This window comes from Nuphar pumila, chromosome 7, assembly GCF_984573655.1.
Source record: "Nuphar pumila chromosome 7, dmNupPumi1.hap1.1, whole genome shotgun sequence".
In the NCBI taxonomy this organism is placed as follows: Eukaryota; Viridiplantae; Streptophyta; class Magnoliopsida; order Nymphaeales; family Nymphaeaceae; genus Nuphar; species Nuphar pumila.
In genome coordinates, this window is record NC_143255.1 from 118,361,986 (window position 1) to 118,379,004 (window position 17,019).

At 38.7% G+C, this 17,019-nt stretch overlaps 1 protein-coding gene across 1 annotated transcript; it reads right to left on the reverse strand.

Moving 5' to 3' along the window:
* Positions 1-252: 252 nt before the first annotated feature.
* On the reverse strand, positions 253-12,846 carry LOC149833148 (uncharacterized). The gene is made up of 5 exons (XM_090012732.1): positions 12,742-12,846; positions 12,343-12,416; positions 12,143-12,246; positions 11,806-11,874; positions 253-930 (listed from the first exon to the last, which is right to left on the reverse strand). The coding sequence occupies exons 1-5, from the start codon at positions 12,810-12,812 to the stop codon at positions 658-660; spliced, it is 591 nt and encodes a 196-aa protein (XP_089868858.1). The 5' UTR covers positions 12,813-12,846; the 3' UTR covers positions 253-657.
* Between the last annotated feature and the right edge of the window lie 4,173 nt (positions 12,847-17,019).

The window sequence follows — 17,019 nt, forward strand, 5'->3', positions numbered from 1 at the left end:
AGAGGTAACAACTATTAAAGAGTACTCCCTGCAGCAAGACATCGGATCAATAACAACGTTCTCCCTAATGGCCTTGGATTTTTTTCTTTTTTCATACTTATCAAGGGAAAGCCCCAGTTCAGGTGGTGGGTCTCAAGAGAGATTGACGCTCTGCTGTATGGCCAACCCCGAAGCGGTTAAAATCCCTAAGCTGGCTCTTTTGACCACCGGGGAGCCTGCTGCTTTGGCTTTAAGGTAAGGGATGCACACCCTGGGTATCGAGCTTGTGACATTTCTGCCAAAAAGTAAATCTTCCACATGAGCAATGAAACAAATAACTGCATGAGCAGCACTATTGCACAGGCCAAAACATGCCTGCTGAAATCAATAATTCAAGTAATCTCACCGTACTTTGACCACAATTCAATGACTTCTATTCGGTCTTAAGTGTACCAAGAAATAAATATCCCATAAATAACCCCAACATTGAAGAATCAGAATCTGCAGTGGCATGCATAATAATTCAAGCATGCATGTGGGTACAAACATATTTTTTCTGTAGAATAAGGTAACAACAACTATGTTGTCTTGCCAGAGAAAGAAGCTCTATCACAATGAATGAATGGTAGAGTAATAATGTCATCCCTGCATTTGAGCTATTTACACAATCTGTGGAACTCAAACCCACAAGCTACCAAAGGCTTCTTCTAGTGCTCTTTTCTTGCTTATTTCCACAGTCCACCCTCCTGCTCTAGCAGCTCTTTCTGCTCGAAGTTTCATAGTTGCTTCATCTTCAATGCCCATGACACTATCTAGGCCTCCACCAACTGGTACTGGCTGAGGTGCTACACCTGTAGGCCTTGGTTGTCCAAATGTGCCGCCTGGCAGAGCAGGAGCATATTGTCCCTGTGCAACCCCACTTATCCCTACTTGTGCGTTTGGCCCCAAAACCTGCATCATAAGAAATAACAAAATCTTTGAGAAACGGTTGGCAATTATTCTGAGGGTGGAAGAATCAAATCTAAAATATAGAAAAAGGCCAAAGCAAAATCTTGTTTGCTTCAGGAATTGCATTCTGTATTCCATGATCGATAATGAGAAAAATTTAAGTATCAGAGGACTTTTCAAGAAACTGCCCATATGCTAGTGGATTGATGAGGCACAGCCAAGTAGCAAGATTTCTAGACTCAACCTGATTTGAGCCCCAACTACTCTCAATATGCTCCATAATCTTAAACATAGGGCTGCTAATGAGCTGTGCAGAAATTGTTTGGGCTCAGCTCATTTACAGCCCGGAATTGTTTGGACTCTGCTCGTTTGGTTCGTGTGAGCCAGCCGAATCGAGCTCAAGCTCGTATGAGCCCAAGCCAGACAAGCTCAGCCCGGGTTGTCTCGTGCAAAAAGTTCTACAGTCTAAGTAGTGAAACAATGAGATTTTAACTCTGAAACTCCCAGATGAGAGCCAGACACTCTAACCAACTACACCACATTGCTTTTTGTGCGAAAATATTATACATAAATACTATTATTACATCTTCATGAGCCTACCCAAACAGAGCAGAGCCAAACACCCTCTGTTTGTGCTTGACTCATTTAATCTAAGCGAGCTGCACATGGCTGGTCTCACCTAAGCCCATTTGACAAGCATGAACCAGCTTCGTGCAAGCCAAACTGAGCGGAGCTACATGCTGCTCTATTCACTTACCAACTCTACTTAAACAGCATCAGATAAAAATTAGTATCTTGATGACTCGGTATTCAAAAAACATCTCTACTTCTGGAGTCTCATTGATAAAGTTGGCAGCTCAAAACTGGATTTCATTGATCAATTTGACAGCTCAAAGCCTTTAACTATCTCTAAACAGTGAAGGTTCAGTATTTTTTATGATTCTGTCATCTCTCTGTGCATGTGAGTGTGTGTGTGTGTGTGTGTTCGGTTTTTCCAGTTCACACTAAGGTGTAAACGTCTTTCACAGCAAAAATCATTCACAAGGATTTACATTGCAAGTTGCTGTAACTTGGCTAAAAGTGTGATTGTAAGCCATGATGCTCATCTTTTTCTACCTTAGTAGGTGAGCACAGGTTGTCATTTGCCACCAAAACTTATTCACAAGCATTAACACTTGGATAAAAGTTCAATTTCTAAACATTTACAATATGATGACATGAACCTTTATTGTGCACATGATTTTTTATTCTTGAAAAGTCAAGTAATTCATTTAAATTAAAAAAAAACACTACAGCTCGAAAGGGGCAAAATACAGCGGTAAGTGCTCAGAGAGTTCCTAAATAAATACTAAACAGGACACGTCCTTAAACAAGTAGAAGCCCAACAAAATGATAATGACAACCATCTAAACAGGCAAGGCCAAACAAAACCTCCAAAGCAGAAGATACAATTAGCTGCTGCTGATTAGTAAGTAAATTCCCATTTGGACTTCAACAAAATTGACTGCAAAAAGAGGCTAGGAAGGATTCCATTTTCTTTTTGTTTACAGCAAGCCTTTGCAATAGCCATCAAGAGAACTGGAGGCATAAATCCAAGAGAAAGGACTAATAAGTTCAACCTAAAAGCCTCTTCGGCGAAAATGTAAACAAAAGCTGACCTGTCATTCCAAAAAATGGAGGAAGGAACTGCTGGAGCACTATAGAGGTTTTGGACTTTGGGCTATGAGCCACAGTGATCAATTTGCATTCCAATTTTACCAGGATTCTTTTAGTTTAAATGATCTGATCCCAACATACTAGGGTCTTTCACCCATGACCCTAATGGTCATGTGCTGAAATAATGAAACAACCTCAAAAAGTGAAACCTAACAAACATGACCACTAATAATCAATGAAAACTTGAAAAGCTAGATGAGGAAGAAGAGTGAGCATTGACATGTACATGTAATGTGACTAACTGACATGGCAGGTGTAACAAAATAGACATGAGGATAGTTCAGAGGATGCAGAGAAACATGACTGATACTGACATAGAGGATGAGTTGGATAGCATGGCCAAACAAGAGGAAGGAGTGATGTAGAATGGAATAGAATGACCAGCTTATGATCCAGCGTCGTTGCAGAATAAAATTACAATACTTGATGAGACTTAGTGGAAACAAAACACAGCCAAATTCAGTAAGATCTGCATCCCACTGAGGATGGAGGCAAGCCAACTAGTGACCTGTTTGACCAAGTTCCTATCCTGGTGTATTAGCAGTGCTAGGTCTCCATTTTCCTCCCGAATTTCCAGTATTAGTTGTAGCATCTAGGGCTACACATGCACTAAACCTGGGTTGTGCGAGCACACTCATTCGAGAAAAGTAATACTCAAGCTCAGCTCAAGGAGCTTGCATAACCTTGTTCAAAGCTCGGCTCATGTCAAACTTGAACAAGCTTGACTCAGGATTAGCATGCCTCAAGCAGATTGAATTTGATGAGAAAAAAATTGAAATACATTTTTTAGGGGTGGGTTCAAACATGCCACCATTTGCATAGCCCAACATCCTGCCCATTAGGATAGGACTTGCTTTTTTGTCTTGTGTGCAACAAAGAAATCTATATGACCTACTGACCCTATTAAACAAGCCTATCAGGCTAATCAAGCTTGGCTCATTTAAATAGACATGCCAGGGTGCTTGAGCTCAGCTCATTTAGATACAGGGACGAGTCCAAATCAGGCTTAAAAAAGCTAAGCTTGAGCTTATCCAACTCATTGCGCATCTCTAGTAGCATCCTCCTCCCTTATAAATCTACTAGTATTTCTCCCTGTTCTCAGTTACACCAGTACATGTTTTTAGAATGTTATTTATTCACACATTTTTTTCCTATTTATTATGTAAAGCAAAAAAAGGGGAAAAAAGTCACATTGTTCTCGCCAACCTTGTCTAAATTCCCATATCAAATTCTGTTACTGTTTTTTTTTCATTAGCAGATCTTGCTAATATCACGTACTTCATGCCCCTGCTACTACTAGAAATTTACAAGTCTAGCTTCCTCTGCAGTAATCTTCAAAAGTATTAACTACTTAAATCTTGCTTAACAAGAGAAATTGAAGGTTGCACAGCTGTATTGAGGAAATTACAGTAGAGCCATAGCTAAATCCCCTGAAAAATCTATTTTACTCACCTTACATTCCCAAACTTGAAGATCTAGTCTTCCCAAGAATGCTCTGAAAAATGGTGATTCCTCAACTATTGATCAAGCTTTTCCACATTTGCTTTAGGGCATTATTGAAATTGGTTGCAACTAACAGAAACAATGCCCTTTAAGAAACAAATTTACGTGGTTCCGTTGAGGATCAACCAATCCACGGTGAAAGCACTTTCTCTCACTCTCTTGTGAGTGCTGAAGATTTTCTTATTATAGGGTCTGTACATAGATAATCTTTTGTGGAACCGTTTTACATTTGAGGGAACTAAATCTGGAAGGAATCTCACGTTATCTATTGGACTCATCATGAACCTGGCCACTACTATGCTCTCCATACATGATAACTGTCCCTTGAATCATGGGATGATTGGGCTTGGTCGACCTCTTCTTGACAACCTTCCTCATTTCATTTGTTTTGATAAGATTTTCCCCATCTTTATCTTTATCTCCATCTACTGTCCTTTGAGCAAGATTGGGGTTGGATCCAGAGTTGGATCCTGTTGGATCCAATGATAGTGATCCGCCAACAGCCCCCCTCAAGTTCAACGGTCCTGGAAAGATGTTGAACTTGGTGCTTAAAACCTGAAACCTTTGACTTGACAACGGTTTGGTAAAAATGTCTTCCACTTGATCCTTACTGGAAATGCATTTAATGACCAGATCCTTTTTTCGCAAGCTTTTCCCAAACAAAATGTATGTCAATTTCAATGTGTTTGTACCTGATATGATAAATCGGATGAGATGCCAAATAGGAAGTGCCTAAATTGTCACACCATATTGTAGGAACACCATTGACATTAACTCCAAGTTTTTTAAGGAGAAACTGTATCCATGTGAGTTCGGCTGCAGTATTAGCTAAAGCTCGGTATTCTGCCTCTGTATTGGATCTGGATACAGTATTCTACTTCTTAGAGATCCAAGAGACTAAATTTCTTCCAACAAATAAAACATATCCTCCTGTGGATCTTCTATCATCAGGGCACCCTGCCCAGGTTGCATTTGTGAAGGCGGATAAGGACATGGATTCTAAAGGACTTATTAACAAACCATAATGCAATGTACCCTTGAGATATCTTAAGATTCGTTTGACTGCAGTCCAATGAGAATATGTTGGAGCATGCATATATTGACAAACTTTATTTACAACATGAGAGATGTCTGAACAAGTCATGGTTGCATACTATAATGCTCCTACTATGCTTCAATAGGTAGTCTGATCTTCCGGAACTACTCTTGTATGAGCACTAGGTTTGAATCCTGTCATGGCAGAACGATTCAGTAGATCAAATATATATTTTCGCTGACACAGCAAAAGGCCCTTTGATGTGGTTATGGCTTCTATTCCCAGGAAGAAAAGGAAGAAACGCAAATCTCTAAAATCTTTTAGAGCAAATTTTGAACTCATTTTATCGATAAGCCATTGAATGTCATTGGATGAATTTCCATTAACGATAATATCATCCACATATACTAAAATATACAATTTCAACTAATTTTTGTGAAAAAATAAATAATGAGGTATCTGTTCTTGAATCATTAAAATCAAGAGATTTAAAAAATGAGCTAAGCCAAGAAAGCCATGCTCTGGGAGCTTGTTTTAAACCATAGAGAGCTCTTTTCAACAAACACACATGATAGGGAAACTTTGAATCTTCAAACCCAGGAATGTTGATCCATATAAACAACCTCTGTGAGATGACCATTCAAAAAAGCATTGTTTGTATCTAGTTGACATACCATCCATCTATTGTTGAATGCTAAGGACAACATAGTTCTAATAGTGGTTAGTTTTATGACTGGACTAAAAGTTTCAAAATAGTCTAGTCCTTCCTGCTGACTATAGCCCTTGGCTACCAACCTAGCCTTATATCGCTCCAAAGACCCATCTTCTCTTCTCTTGATCTTATAGATCCACTTTCATCCTATCACATGTTGGTCCTTACTAGCTAGCACAAGATCCCATGTAGAATTTTTTCTCAAGGCCTCATACTCCTTTTGCATAGCTAGCAGACTCGAAGAAAATAGGTTCAGTATCACTTATCAATGTAGTCAATAGGGCAAATGGTATAGGGTAAACGGTAGACATATAGGATTTCGGTTTCCAGGTTCCATCTTGAAGCTTGGTTATCATATAATGGGTTTGGATAGGTTGAGACAATTGAGTAGGTTCATCTTGGTTAATGATAGGATGGACAATATTTTGAACATTACTAACAGGAGAACTCTCACTTAGATCATTCTCATGTTGAGGACTAGGGGATTGATCAATAGGATTTGAACTTTCTTCATCACTACCGGGCTCGAAATTACTTAACTCACTTGGAATGGCTCCAAGTTCAACAGAGAATTCGAAAGCACATGTAGGATTTTCGACATGGTACCAATTTTGAGAAATTATGACAACAGGAGAGGACTTTTCCAAAACAGGTTGAGTCACATTTGGTTGAATAGTTTTGAGGCAAGGAAACTTATTCTCATAAAAAACAATATGACGTGAAATAAGAATTCTCCGTATAGAGGCATGAAAACAATAATATCCATGATGTTGACTAGCATACCCCAGAAAAACACATTCATCTGACTTATAGTTGAGTTTGTGCTTTCTATAAAGTTTCAAACATGGGAAACAAGCACATCCGAAAACTTTGAGAAACTGATAGTTTGGATCAATGTTAAACAACTTTTTTAGCGGAGAAACATGCTCAATAGTTTTTTTACGGAATCTGGTTTATAAGATAAACAACAGTAATAAAAGCATAATTCCAATATTTTGTGGCAAACCCAACTTGTGCCATCAAAGTAAGACTAATTTCACTAATGTGCATTGCAGCACCATTTTGTTCATGAGTATATGGGCATGAGAACAGATGCCCAATACCACATGGAGTCAAAAAATTGGAAAGTGCTTGATATTCTCCTCCCCGATCAGAGTGAAGGTATTTAATTTTTCTTCCCACAACAGTTTCAACATGAACCTTAAAATGCTTGAAAACATCTAAAACTTCTGACTTACTTTTAATCATGTAAATCCAAGAGTATTTCGAAAAGGCATCAATGAATGAAACATAAAATTTAAACCCATGCATACTAATAATAGGTGTTGGACCCCATACATCAGAATATATGATGTCTAGTGGTCCTTCAACTTTATTCATGGCATTGTCAAAGGGAAGTTTGTGGCTTTTACCATATTGACACGCAACACACACTTTATTGAATATAGTCTCAAACACAAACCATGCTTATTTATGACTTGATGAACTACTCTAAAAGCTAGATGTCCCAGTTTTTTATGCCAAACTTCAACTGACGTCTTTTCTCCTACGAGTGTCTCTGGCTTTGATTTTCCCTTTAGATTCACTCGGTACAGTCCCTGCTTATTTGATCCTTGAAGGAGGGTTTTCCCCAACGTTAGATCTTTCACATAGCATATATTAGGATAAAATTCAAACATAGCATTGTTATCCTTGGAAAATTTATGAACTGACAAGAAGTTGCGGGAGATTTTAGGCACATGTAAGATGTCATTTAACTTTAAAATCTTTGATGAAAGCAAAACAAAAGCAGAACCAATGTGGCCTATAGTCAAACCTGATCCGTCGCCAATATGAACCACATCTGGACCTTGATAATCTAAATGGAGGGATAAGTTGTTCAGATCACTGGTCACATGGTGTGTGGCCCCCGAATCAAGGTAAAAATTGTAGTCAATTGTAACTGATCCTCTAGAGGATTGCACAACAGTATGATAGACGTTTGGGGCAGCAGATTGATTGAGGTCTTGCCGACATTGACGAGCGGTGTGCCTAAACTGATCACAAAGTTGACAAACCACACGATTTCCATTAAACCGATTATACTGCCTATTGTTGTTATTAAACAGGCCACCATTGTTCCTTCCATGACCACGATTTTGATAGTTTCATCTAAAATGCCGTCCCCTACATCCTTGATTTTTGTCCTGACTTCCATCGAATTGCTTTGAAGCCATGTTGATAGCATGATGGAGAGGATCACTAGAGATTTCATCCATGCTAGCAAGGTGCGCTTTTTGAACAAGAAGCATGCTATGTAACTGATTTAACATCACAGGGTCAAACTTGGTTTCTATAGAAACTTTGAAAGATCCTTACTCACTTGGAAGACCCTTTAAGATTTGCATGACAGGCCTTGAAGCAATAGCAAGTTGATGCTCAATTGCTTTTGCTTTCTGAACATATTACTCAATGGATCAAGATCCCTTCTTTAAGTCTTCTAACTAAGATTTAAGTTGTAAGATCCTTGAACGAGAATGAGATGCATATGATGGATTAAGATTTGCATGATAAGATCTTCATCACTAACAGGCCTCGAAGCAATAGCAAGTTGATGAGCAGTTGCTTTTGCTTTCTAAACATATTCGTCAATGGGTCAAGAGCCCTTCTTTAAATCATGTAACTAAGATTTAAGTTGTAAGATCCTTGAACGAGAATGAGATGCATATGATTGCTTAAGAGCTTGCCACACATCATATGAGGTCGTCAGACCAATTATTGGACTGTAAATGGGTTCAGTCAGAGAAGATATGATCCAACTGAGCAGCAGTTGATTATGCCTCATTCATTTGGCATAGTCAGGATTGAGGTCTTGAGATTCGGCTGTGAATCTTTTTGGAGCAAGCCGTGAGCCATCAACATAGTCCACCATATCGTAGGCTTTCAATATGAGAATGAATTGAGATTCCCAGATCAAGTAATCTTCTATCATTAATTTAATAGCAAGAAAATGTTGCAACGAATTCGAAGGATGAAACAAAGAATTTACAGATGACATACCGGATTGGTCAGATTTCAAAGTCTTTGATGTCATTAATCGTGTTATGGCTCTGATACCATAATAGAAACAATACACTTTAAGAAACAGATTTACATGGTTTGGTTGAGGATCAACCCATATCCATGGTGAAAGCACTCTCTCGTGAGGGTGCTGAAGATTTTCTTATTAGTTATAAGGGTTGTACATGGATAATCTTTTGTGGAACCGTTTTACATTTGAGGGAACTACATTTGGAAGGAATCTCACATTCCCTCTTAGTCTCATCATGAACCTATCAACTACTATGCTCTCCATACATGATAATCATCCCTTGAATCATGGGATGATTGGGCTTGGTCGACCTCTTCTTGACAACCTTCCTCATTTCATTTGTTTTGATAAGATTTTCCTCCATCTTTATCTCTATCTCCATCTATTGTCCTTTGAGCAGGATTGGGGCCGGATCCAATGAGAGTGATCCGCCAACAACGATGAGAATAAAAAAAAAGTGACTAATGAATTGGCATAAAAAAGGGACAACTTTCATGTAATTTGTGATTTGATGTAAATATTAATATTTTTTCTCGGATAAATTTTTCTCTTAATAGATCTCTTCTTGCAACGATTCCCTTTATGTCTAAATTGGGGGGGGGGGGGGGGGGTCGGTCCCGACATGCATGCCGATGATCGTGGCTCCATACCCTGTTCATGGAGAATCAAATAAAAGAATGAACAACCCAAAATCTTCAAAGGAAGGTGGATCAGCCAAAAGTAGTGCATAGACGTCCCTACGGTATCTCTTACTATCTCCTCCGGAGTCTCTCACCTACCTGACCCGAGTTGGTATGCTTACATTAACGCAAATGTTTCCTTAGCCTCTTGCCCTTAAGGGCTCGAGGAATGTTGCCTTAGTTGTTTAGTTGAGGGAAAAGGAATGCTTTAAGTTTAATCTATGCTGCTTTGCTTTGATCCCTCACTCTATTGGTCGCTTTGCTCTCTCAATTAACTAACATTGTGCGCTTATAGGTCTCATAATTGAATTAGGGAAAAGACACAAAAAAATCCAAAATTTAGAGGTGCTAAAAACCTTAGTGTGAGGGAAGAAATATAGTTTTTAAGTGCTTGGATGTGAAAATATGGCAACCATGAATTAAATATATGGTCACAATAAATACAAAATTGAAAAATCAGAAATTAGTTAAAGAAACACTTAGTCCCTGAATGTTATAGAGGTGGGTTCATTTTGTATGATATGATATTCCACGATATATTACTTGATATGGATGGCAAATTATGTTGCATGGGTTTTAATGGACCTAGGTAACTCGTAGTTGGGGAAGAATCTAAGTTATTTACCCTTAAAATTAGGATGGAATTGTTGGATTATCCACACACACACACACACATATATATATATAGCAAGAAAGAGAGAGTGTAACATTCCCAATAAGCACAAAATACCCTAAAAAAATCCACAAACGAATGAAACACATGTCATCTTTAAAATCTTCATAAAGGAAATAAAGTTTCACCAAGACTACCCTTACATCAACTCTAGAGAGCAGGAGACATACTCTAGTGGATTCTAGAGAGACAAGAAGTGAAAAAACAAGAATGCATTCTTAGCAGAATTAGCAGTCTCTTACAATAAAAATAACAAATAAAAGATGTTCTTCTGGGGATAATTGCATTATATCCTCTATGCAACAGACAACTTGTAAAAAAGAGTCCATTGAAAGAAAATGACGTAAGGAGATGGTAAGACATGATATCAAGTAGAGTAAGAGTTTAGCATTGGACAGAAACAAATAGATAAATATAGAATTCATGGATGATGATAGAAAAGTGCCTTTGCTTTCCCAAAATACAGAAATAATACCTAATACTAACATTATAAACTCTTGTGATAAAAAGTAAGAAACTAAGGATGCCCATCCGAATCTGGTTGGTCATCCCTGCTAATTTATCTAACCTCCATTCACATATTGTTAAGCAAGCACCCAAGAACTTCTTTTATCAGTTGGGGCTCTTCACTATCAATTATCAGCACATTAACGTGAAAACCCCTTACCACTCAGTTATGCACTTGAAATTGTACATACAATACATATTGACATACAAAAACAGAATTTACTAATGTTTCCAGGATGTTAAGCAGGTGAGCCAACAGGGTAAGGGAAGAAGCAAGTGTCAAGAGAGGCTACAATGCAGGAAGCAGAACATGTTTAGGAAGCATAGGAAACACATGGGGGGAAGTACAGAGAAATATAGGAAGCAATAGAGGCAGAAAAGTGAGAGAAATCATTGATAGAGTTATAGAGTATGATTCCCTGCAAATGGTAAGGGGTGCTTTCTTTTAAGTGGAAAACATACATTTCACTTAACAGGAAGCACGTTTCCTAAAGCAATCACACTGCATTCATGCTTCATAGCATGCTTTCCATGCCATACTAGTGTTTCCACTATCAATGACACGCTCATATGAAGTACTTAATAATTCACCTAGACAACCAACAAAAAGGAGAAAAGATGGCTCAGGAAAAACCAAGCAGTTTTAAACAAATGTAAAATGATTTCAATGGCACAATAGCCTACAAATAGATACAGATCACATGTGAAAGCATAATTACCCAAAATTAAACTAAAGGTGAGTCAAGGTGCACTTATTGAGAGAAAAGTCAATATAACTTGAAAGTTGCACTGATAAGTTAAAAACAGTTGGTTTTGAGGGAAAATGCTATTTCACAAATATTAACTTTTTTTGTAAAGAGATTGACGGCTAAGAGTAGAGCTCATGGTATCTGTGTGTTCGCCATTTCAAAAGACCAATATATACATAACCAGCGCAGAAAAAAACATATGTTAGAAAGAAGGCACAATTAATTAACTCACCACATCACTCGGATCGTACTGCACAGGAGGCCCTTTACTTGCCCTCATGGCTGCTGCAAGTTCTTCAGCCTATTCATCGAGGAAATTATCATAGTTTAAAAGGAATTTTTCATTGAATATACATCATGCAAAACCGCAACGACTAGAGACCATAATTACGATCTAGTGAAAGGGTTGTTTGCCGACAAAAAATTTCCACAAAATCTGATGAACTCCAAGAAAAACTGAATAGAAAAAGCCCCCCCCCCTTATATCCCAATAAGGTGTACTCTGGACTGCTATACAAAAATCTACAGGACCAACAATAACATAACACTGGACATGCCAGTCGCAATACCTTTCGAGCTTGGGCATTAATTATCTGCTCCTTATTTTCTTCTTGGTATTTTGCGATTTTTGCTTCGATGGCGGGGACATTGTTTCCTTCAATCAGATCAAAAACTGGATACAAGAAACCAATTCCAACTGTATAAATACACAAGGATACTGCATGTTAGAGATCAGCGTTACATCGCAGACGTTTCTATTAAGACTTACTCATGTCTTCCACTTCTTCCAAGTAATCGTTGTATTCTCTCAAGGATGAGAAGTCGTCTTCTCTCTTGTTGAATCTGAAACACCCACATAAATGGGATAGATAAAAGCTCATGTTAACACTGAATCTCGACCACCCATGTCATAAAATCATCAAAGTCACTTAGTACTAAGGATGCATGTATAATTGCTATAATAAACTATGGCCTTCTCTCTCTTAAAAATATGAGGTACAAATCTCCTTTTTTTCCGTTATCTTAATAACATCAAGCAAAACTTTATAACTAAATGGAAGAGCCTCAAATGTACCCAGAGAACAGGAGAAGAGGAATTGGTTCAATCTTTTAAGATTAGTAATGCCCATTCAAGCAACTGGGTTTCGAGAGAGAGTGTGGTGCTTACATGTTGGCTATTCTCTTCCGGAGGGCCATCTCTTTGTTGTGAGAATTGGTTCCTGAAGCTGATGCCACCATTCTTTGTCCCAGTTTGGTCGCTCGCCTCTCTCTCTCTCTCTCTCTCTCTCTCTCTCTCTCTCTCTATATATATATATATATATATATATATATATATATATATATATATATATATATATATATATATATATATACCGGTTTCTGCCCCAAGCGGCCAAAACCATCTCATTAAACCTCAAACCTATCGCACAAAGATTCGGGAACGAACCGTCATTGACGCGTGCTCGTGAATTTTTAAAAAATAAGAAAATTTGCAAAAAGGCACCAATCTCTTCTTCTAATTCATATGCACACCAAACTTTTGGATCTTTTCTTTCCCCTCCAAAGGTTTGTTGCCGGTAAATATGACCCACTCCCTTAGATTGTTTAGCGATAACTCGTATTCTAAATTTACTGTTTCACCCTAATACCAATGAAAATTGTATAAAAACACACGATTTTTCTACGATAAAAACATAATTATTGCGTTTAAAACAAAATATTTATACTTCTATCAAAAAATCTTGAGAAATTAAAAATATTGAGAGAAATTGTCGTTCTTAACTTTCAGATAATTTCTCTCAAGATTTTCATAAAATCTATGGAGATGTGTCACTATGGATGCAATATCGGTCCATCTAGATCCGACAAGTTTGCAACACTGGCTGATGGTACGAGTCAATTCGTGGCATTTGTTGTTACCAATATACGTGATTGAAGTAAGCATCCACAAGAACGATTGTATGTGGGTTCAGCTTGTCATGTATAGGATTAAAAATGTTTTTTTACTTAACTGCATAATGGTTTTGGGGACAGGATCGAACCATATGGATCAAAGTAGACATCTGCCCAATACTCTAATGTGACTTAATGGGGTCAGATCTGAACCTGAACCCACCAGGAGGTCAAAAAACTCGATTGTATTTTGCTTTAGGATCGGTCTAACTGTAGAATATGAGATTTAAAAAGAAAAATCATGGTTTTTACAGATCATGCTTCTTGATTGAGAGTGAGCCATACCATCATATAGATGGTTTATGTGGTGGTCATGGGACTTATTTGGAGGGAGCTCCTTGGGCTTTGAAAAAACTCCATCAAACCACTTCGGGAGCAATGGTTATTTGGAAACCCCTTCTAGTGTGTGAAGCATGAATAATTGCCCTTCTTGGTGCATCATCTTAAGTATAGGCTTTAAGCTTTACTATTTTTCGGGAAGTCCTCTGGGTGGCTATCTCGACTCATCGATTCTTATGTTGGAACGTCATTTTTATGGACTTGAAGTTCCACATTATGGTCCCAAAGGCTTGCAACTGCTACATTCCTAAGATCAAGCTGCCCTTTTCATGAGCAAGGCGAACACGTCCAGGTGAAAGGTAGTATCATGGATCTCCAAGGCCAAGTTTGGGCACTTAGCTTGGCAGAGTAACTTGTTGCCGTTACCAACTACAACCTCAAAAGGCATGTGTGAAGTGGTCGGTCACTTAGTTCTCTTGGTTGCTTGGGTACATACAAAGTTGTGTGTTGCCTGTCTATCAGGATTGATATTGTGATGCTTTGAGAGTACCTTAAACTCTCATGGTTTAAGGTACTTTCACTCCAACAAGCACATTAAATGAGATTTTCATGGTTTTCTCTTATGGTTCATCCTCAATTTTTTTGTATTCCCTTCTTCCTCATTCTCACATAATTACTTAGATATTCAAATTATGATTGGTATTCCGTTTGTTTGATGGATTTTGGACAGTGGCACGTTATGGTTGACGTATGTGGAAGGCCCAAAATGCAATACTAGGGCCCGAGCAAATGCCTCCCAACTTCTCACCGCATCCTCCTTCAAGTGTGTGGAGGCAATCAAAACCTTCTCCGTTTTCAAGGTTTGCATAACCCAAAAATATTGTAGAAATTTGAAGATCTAGCTAGTCGAATGGTTACCATCAAACACGGGAAATTTTAAACGGAGTGTTGCATATGGTTATGCCCCGTCGAGTTACTCAAATGATTACCATGGTTATCGAGTCCTAGTTGGTTGAATCCTCCAAAATTTTCAAAGGTTTGGTTGTACATAAACTCATGCATCATGGCTGCTAGATCATCGATCTTACCATTCAGTTCGTCCATTTGTTGTTGGGTATCCGTCCTTAGTGATTCTACGATAGGGATGGCAGTAGACTGGGGGACAACGGGGCCCCACACCGCCTCACCCTGTTTGGACCGGGGATGAAGGGCATGAAACAGGGATGAAGATTAAAATCTATCCCCGTGTGGGGATGGAGGCGGGGATGGACTTACGCTTTTCCCCGCCCTGCCCCATCCCCACCTAGCCCCGCCCCATCCCATCCCATTCCCAATCCTTCAATGGATGACTATATACTAAGGAAAAATGGGGCCCCGCCTCGCCCCCATTTGGACCGGGGATGGACATGAAACGAGGATGGAGGTGGGGGTGGAGGTTAAAATCCATCACTGCACGGGGATGGAGGCGGGGATGAAGGTTCAGATTTTGAAACGGGGCAGGGGTGGAGACCTTGTCCCCCGCCCCGGTCCACTTCCATCCCTATTCTACGCGCTCTTGGGCTCCACAAGTCACCATGGTTCCAAGTTCAAGTTGTCTATCCCAAAGACAGACTATGGCTGTAGAGAATGTTGTAAGATCGAGGTTAGGGTAGCTCAAGCTGGGGGAAGGGCTCGGTTTAGATGCCAGAGAGGTATGAGGTAAGTTACAGATATCTTTTTTAGATTTTGTAGGGTATTCTAAAGCTCAGAAATGTCTATACTACAGATGTTGTTTATGTGTCAGGCTCAATAGGACACAGTCAGGCAGGTTGTGGTACAACAGGAATATCTGAGTAGAAAACAGATTTTTACGATCCGTAAATTGGGTTTAATTCTCAACAGGTAGATCTCTCTCGGGTTAAAATTTTAGAATTTTATACTGCAAGGTCACCTAACGGTAGAACCAGAAAATCAAGTATATTTTCAAGTATAGGTTCTAGATTGGACCAGTGGGGATTTCTGACCTATCTACAAAAATGCAATAGCCGCAGCTAAAGGGTAGCAGATCTGAGTCTGAAAATTTAACCCAAGGCTCTACAGAGACATACGAGATTATAACTATTTTTTGACGATTTTAAGGTCTATGTTTTGTCCAAAACAATTTTTTGAATTCGAAAACGAGAATAGGTTCATGTTCAGATCTACAGAAAATTGGCAAAACAGAAGCTTAATTTGGAATAGGCAGATCGGGACCTATACTACACTGATCGATTTCATGCTGGTTAAAAAAAATTTATGAGCTTCCTTTTGAATGTTTTCTCCTTGCATGTGATATGGCATCTCTCTCTCTCTCGTATTTGAATAATTGAATCTACGCTTATAATGATCATGGCCGTAATGGTGATGATTGGAAAAATGAACGTGGTAGGCATGGTGAATCATAAATGATGATATTGGTGGTGGTAATGTAGTATAGATAACAATATAATGATGAACATACAATGGTGATTAAGCAAATAATGTTATTAGTTATAGTAACGATGGTAAGGATGATGAACGAGAATATGATGAATATGGTGAAAAGAAAAACTATATAATGATGAAGATGAAAACAATCATGATAATGCGGGGTTAAAACAAGAAAAAAGAACTAATAAGAAGAAGAATGATGATAGCAACCTGGCACCACCCCTAAGAATTATTGTATTTTCTGTTTGGACGGGTTTGAATACCTCTATCATTAGGATCTTTTGGATTTGATGATTCAAGAGGTATTAAGGGGTATTAAGAGGGGTATAACAGTATTTTAGAGACAATAAGAGTTGCATGGGCAATGTTCAAGTTGTAAAAAAGAACAAAGAAGTTCATGTTGACTCAACGCCTCAGAGGATTACTTTGGTTTTTCAACTTGGCTCAATGCCCTAGGGGAAGCTTCATCATTTTTCAAGCTCAGCGCCCCCCTAAGGGCTTCCTCATCCTTGGGGTAAAGAGATATCTCTCAATCAGAGCAGGTTACTTTTGATTGCTGGTGCAAAGATTGGAGCTGCGTTTTTGCCATTAGATTCAACATATCCATCATTGGATCTACTTGAAGCAACCCTAGAAGTGGAGATCAATCTCGCTCGAAATCACTGCCACAACCGGTTTTCCATCTAATTTTTCATCAAGGCCAACCCTCATCCTTATAGTCGCCTTGGAGCAGACAAATCCCTAATCAATGTACACTCATGTCCAA

What these genes read in the sequence shown, in the direction of transcription:
- LOC149833148 (XM_090012732.1), bottom strand. Translation starts at nt 12,812, where the DNA reads ATGGTGGCATCAGCTTCAGGAACCAATTCTCACAACAAAGAGATGGCC. An exon ending in CGGAAGAGAATAGCCAACAT is followed by an intron (nt 12,417 to 12,741) that starts GTAAGCACCACA and finishes TGGGTGTTTCAG; the next exon opens with ATTCAACAAGAGAGAAGACG. An exon ending in GGAAGAAGTGGAAGACATGA is followed by an intron (nt 12,247 to 12,342) that starts GTAAGTCTTAAT and finishes TCTTGTATCCAG; the next exon opens with TTTTTGATCTGATTGAAGGA.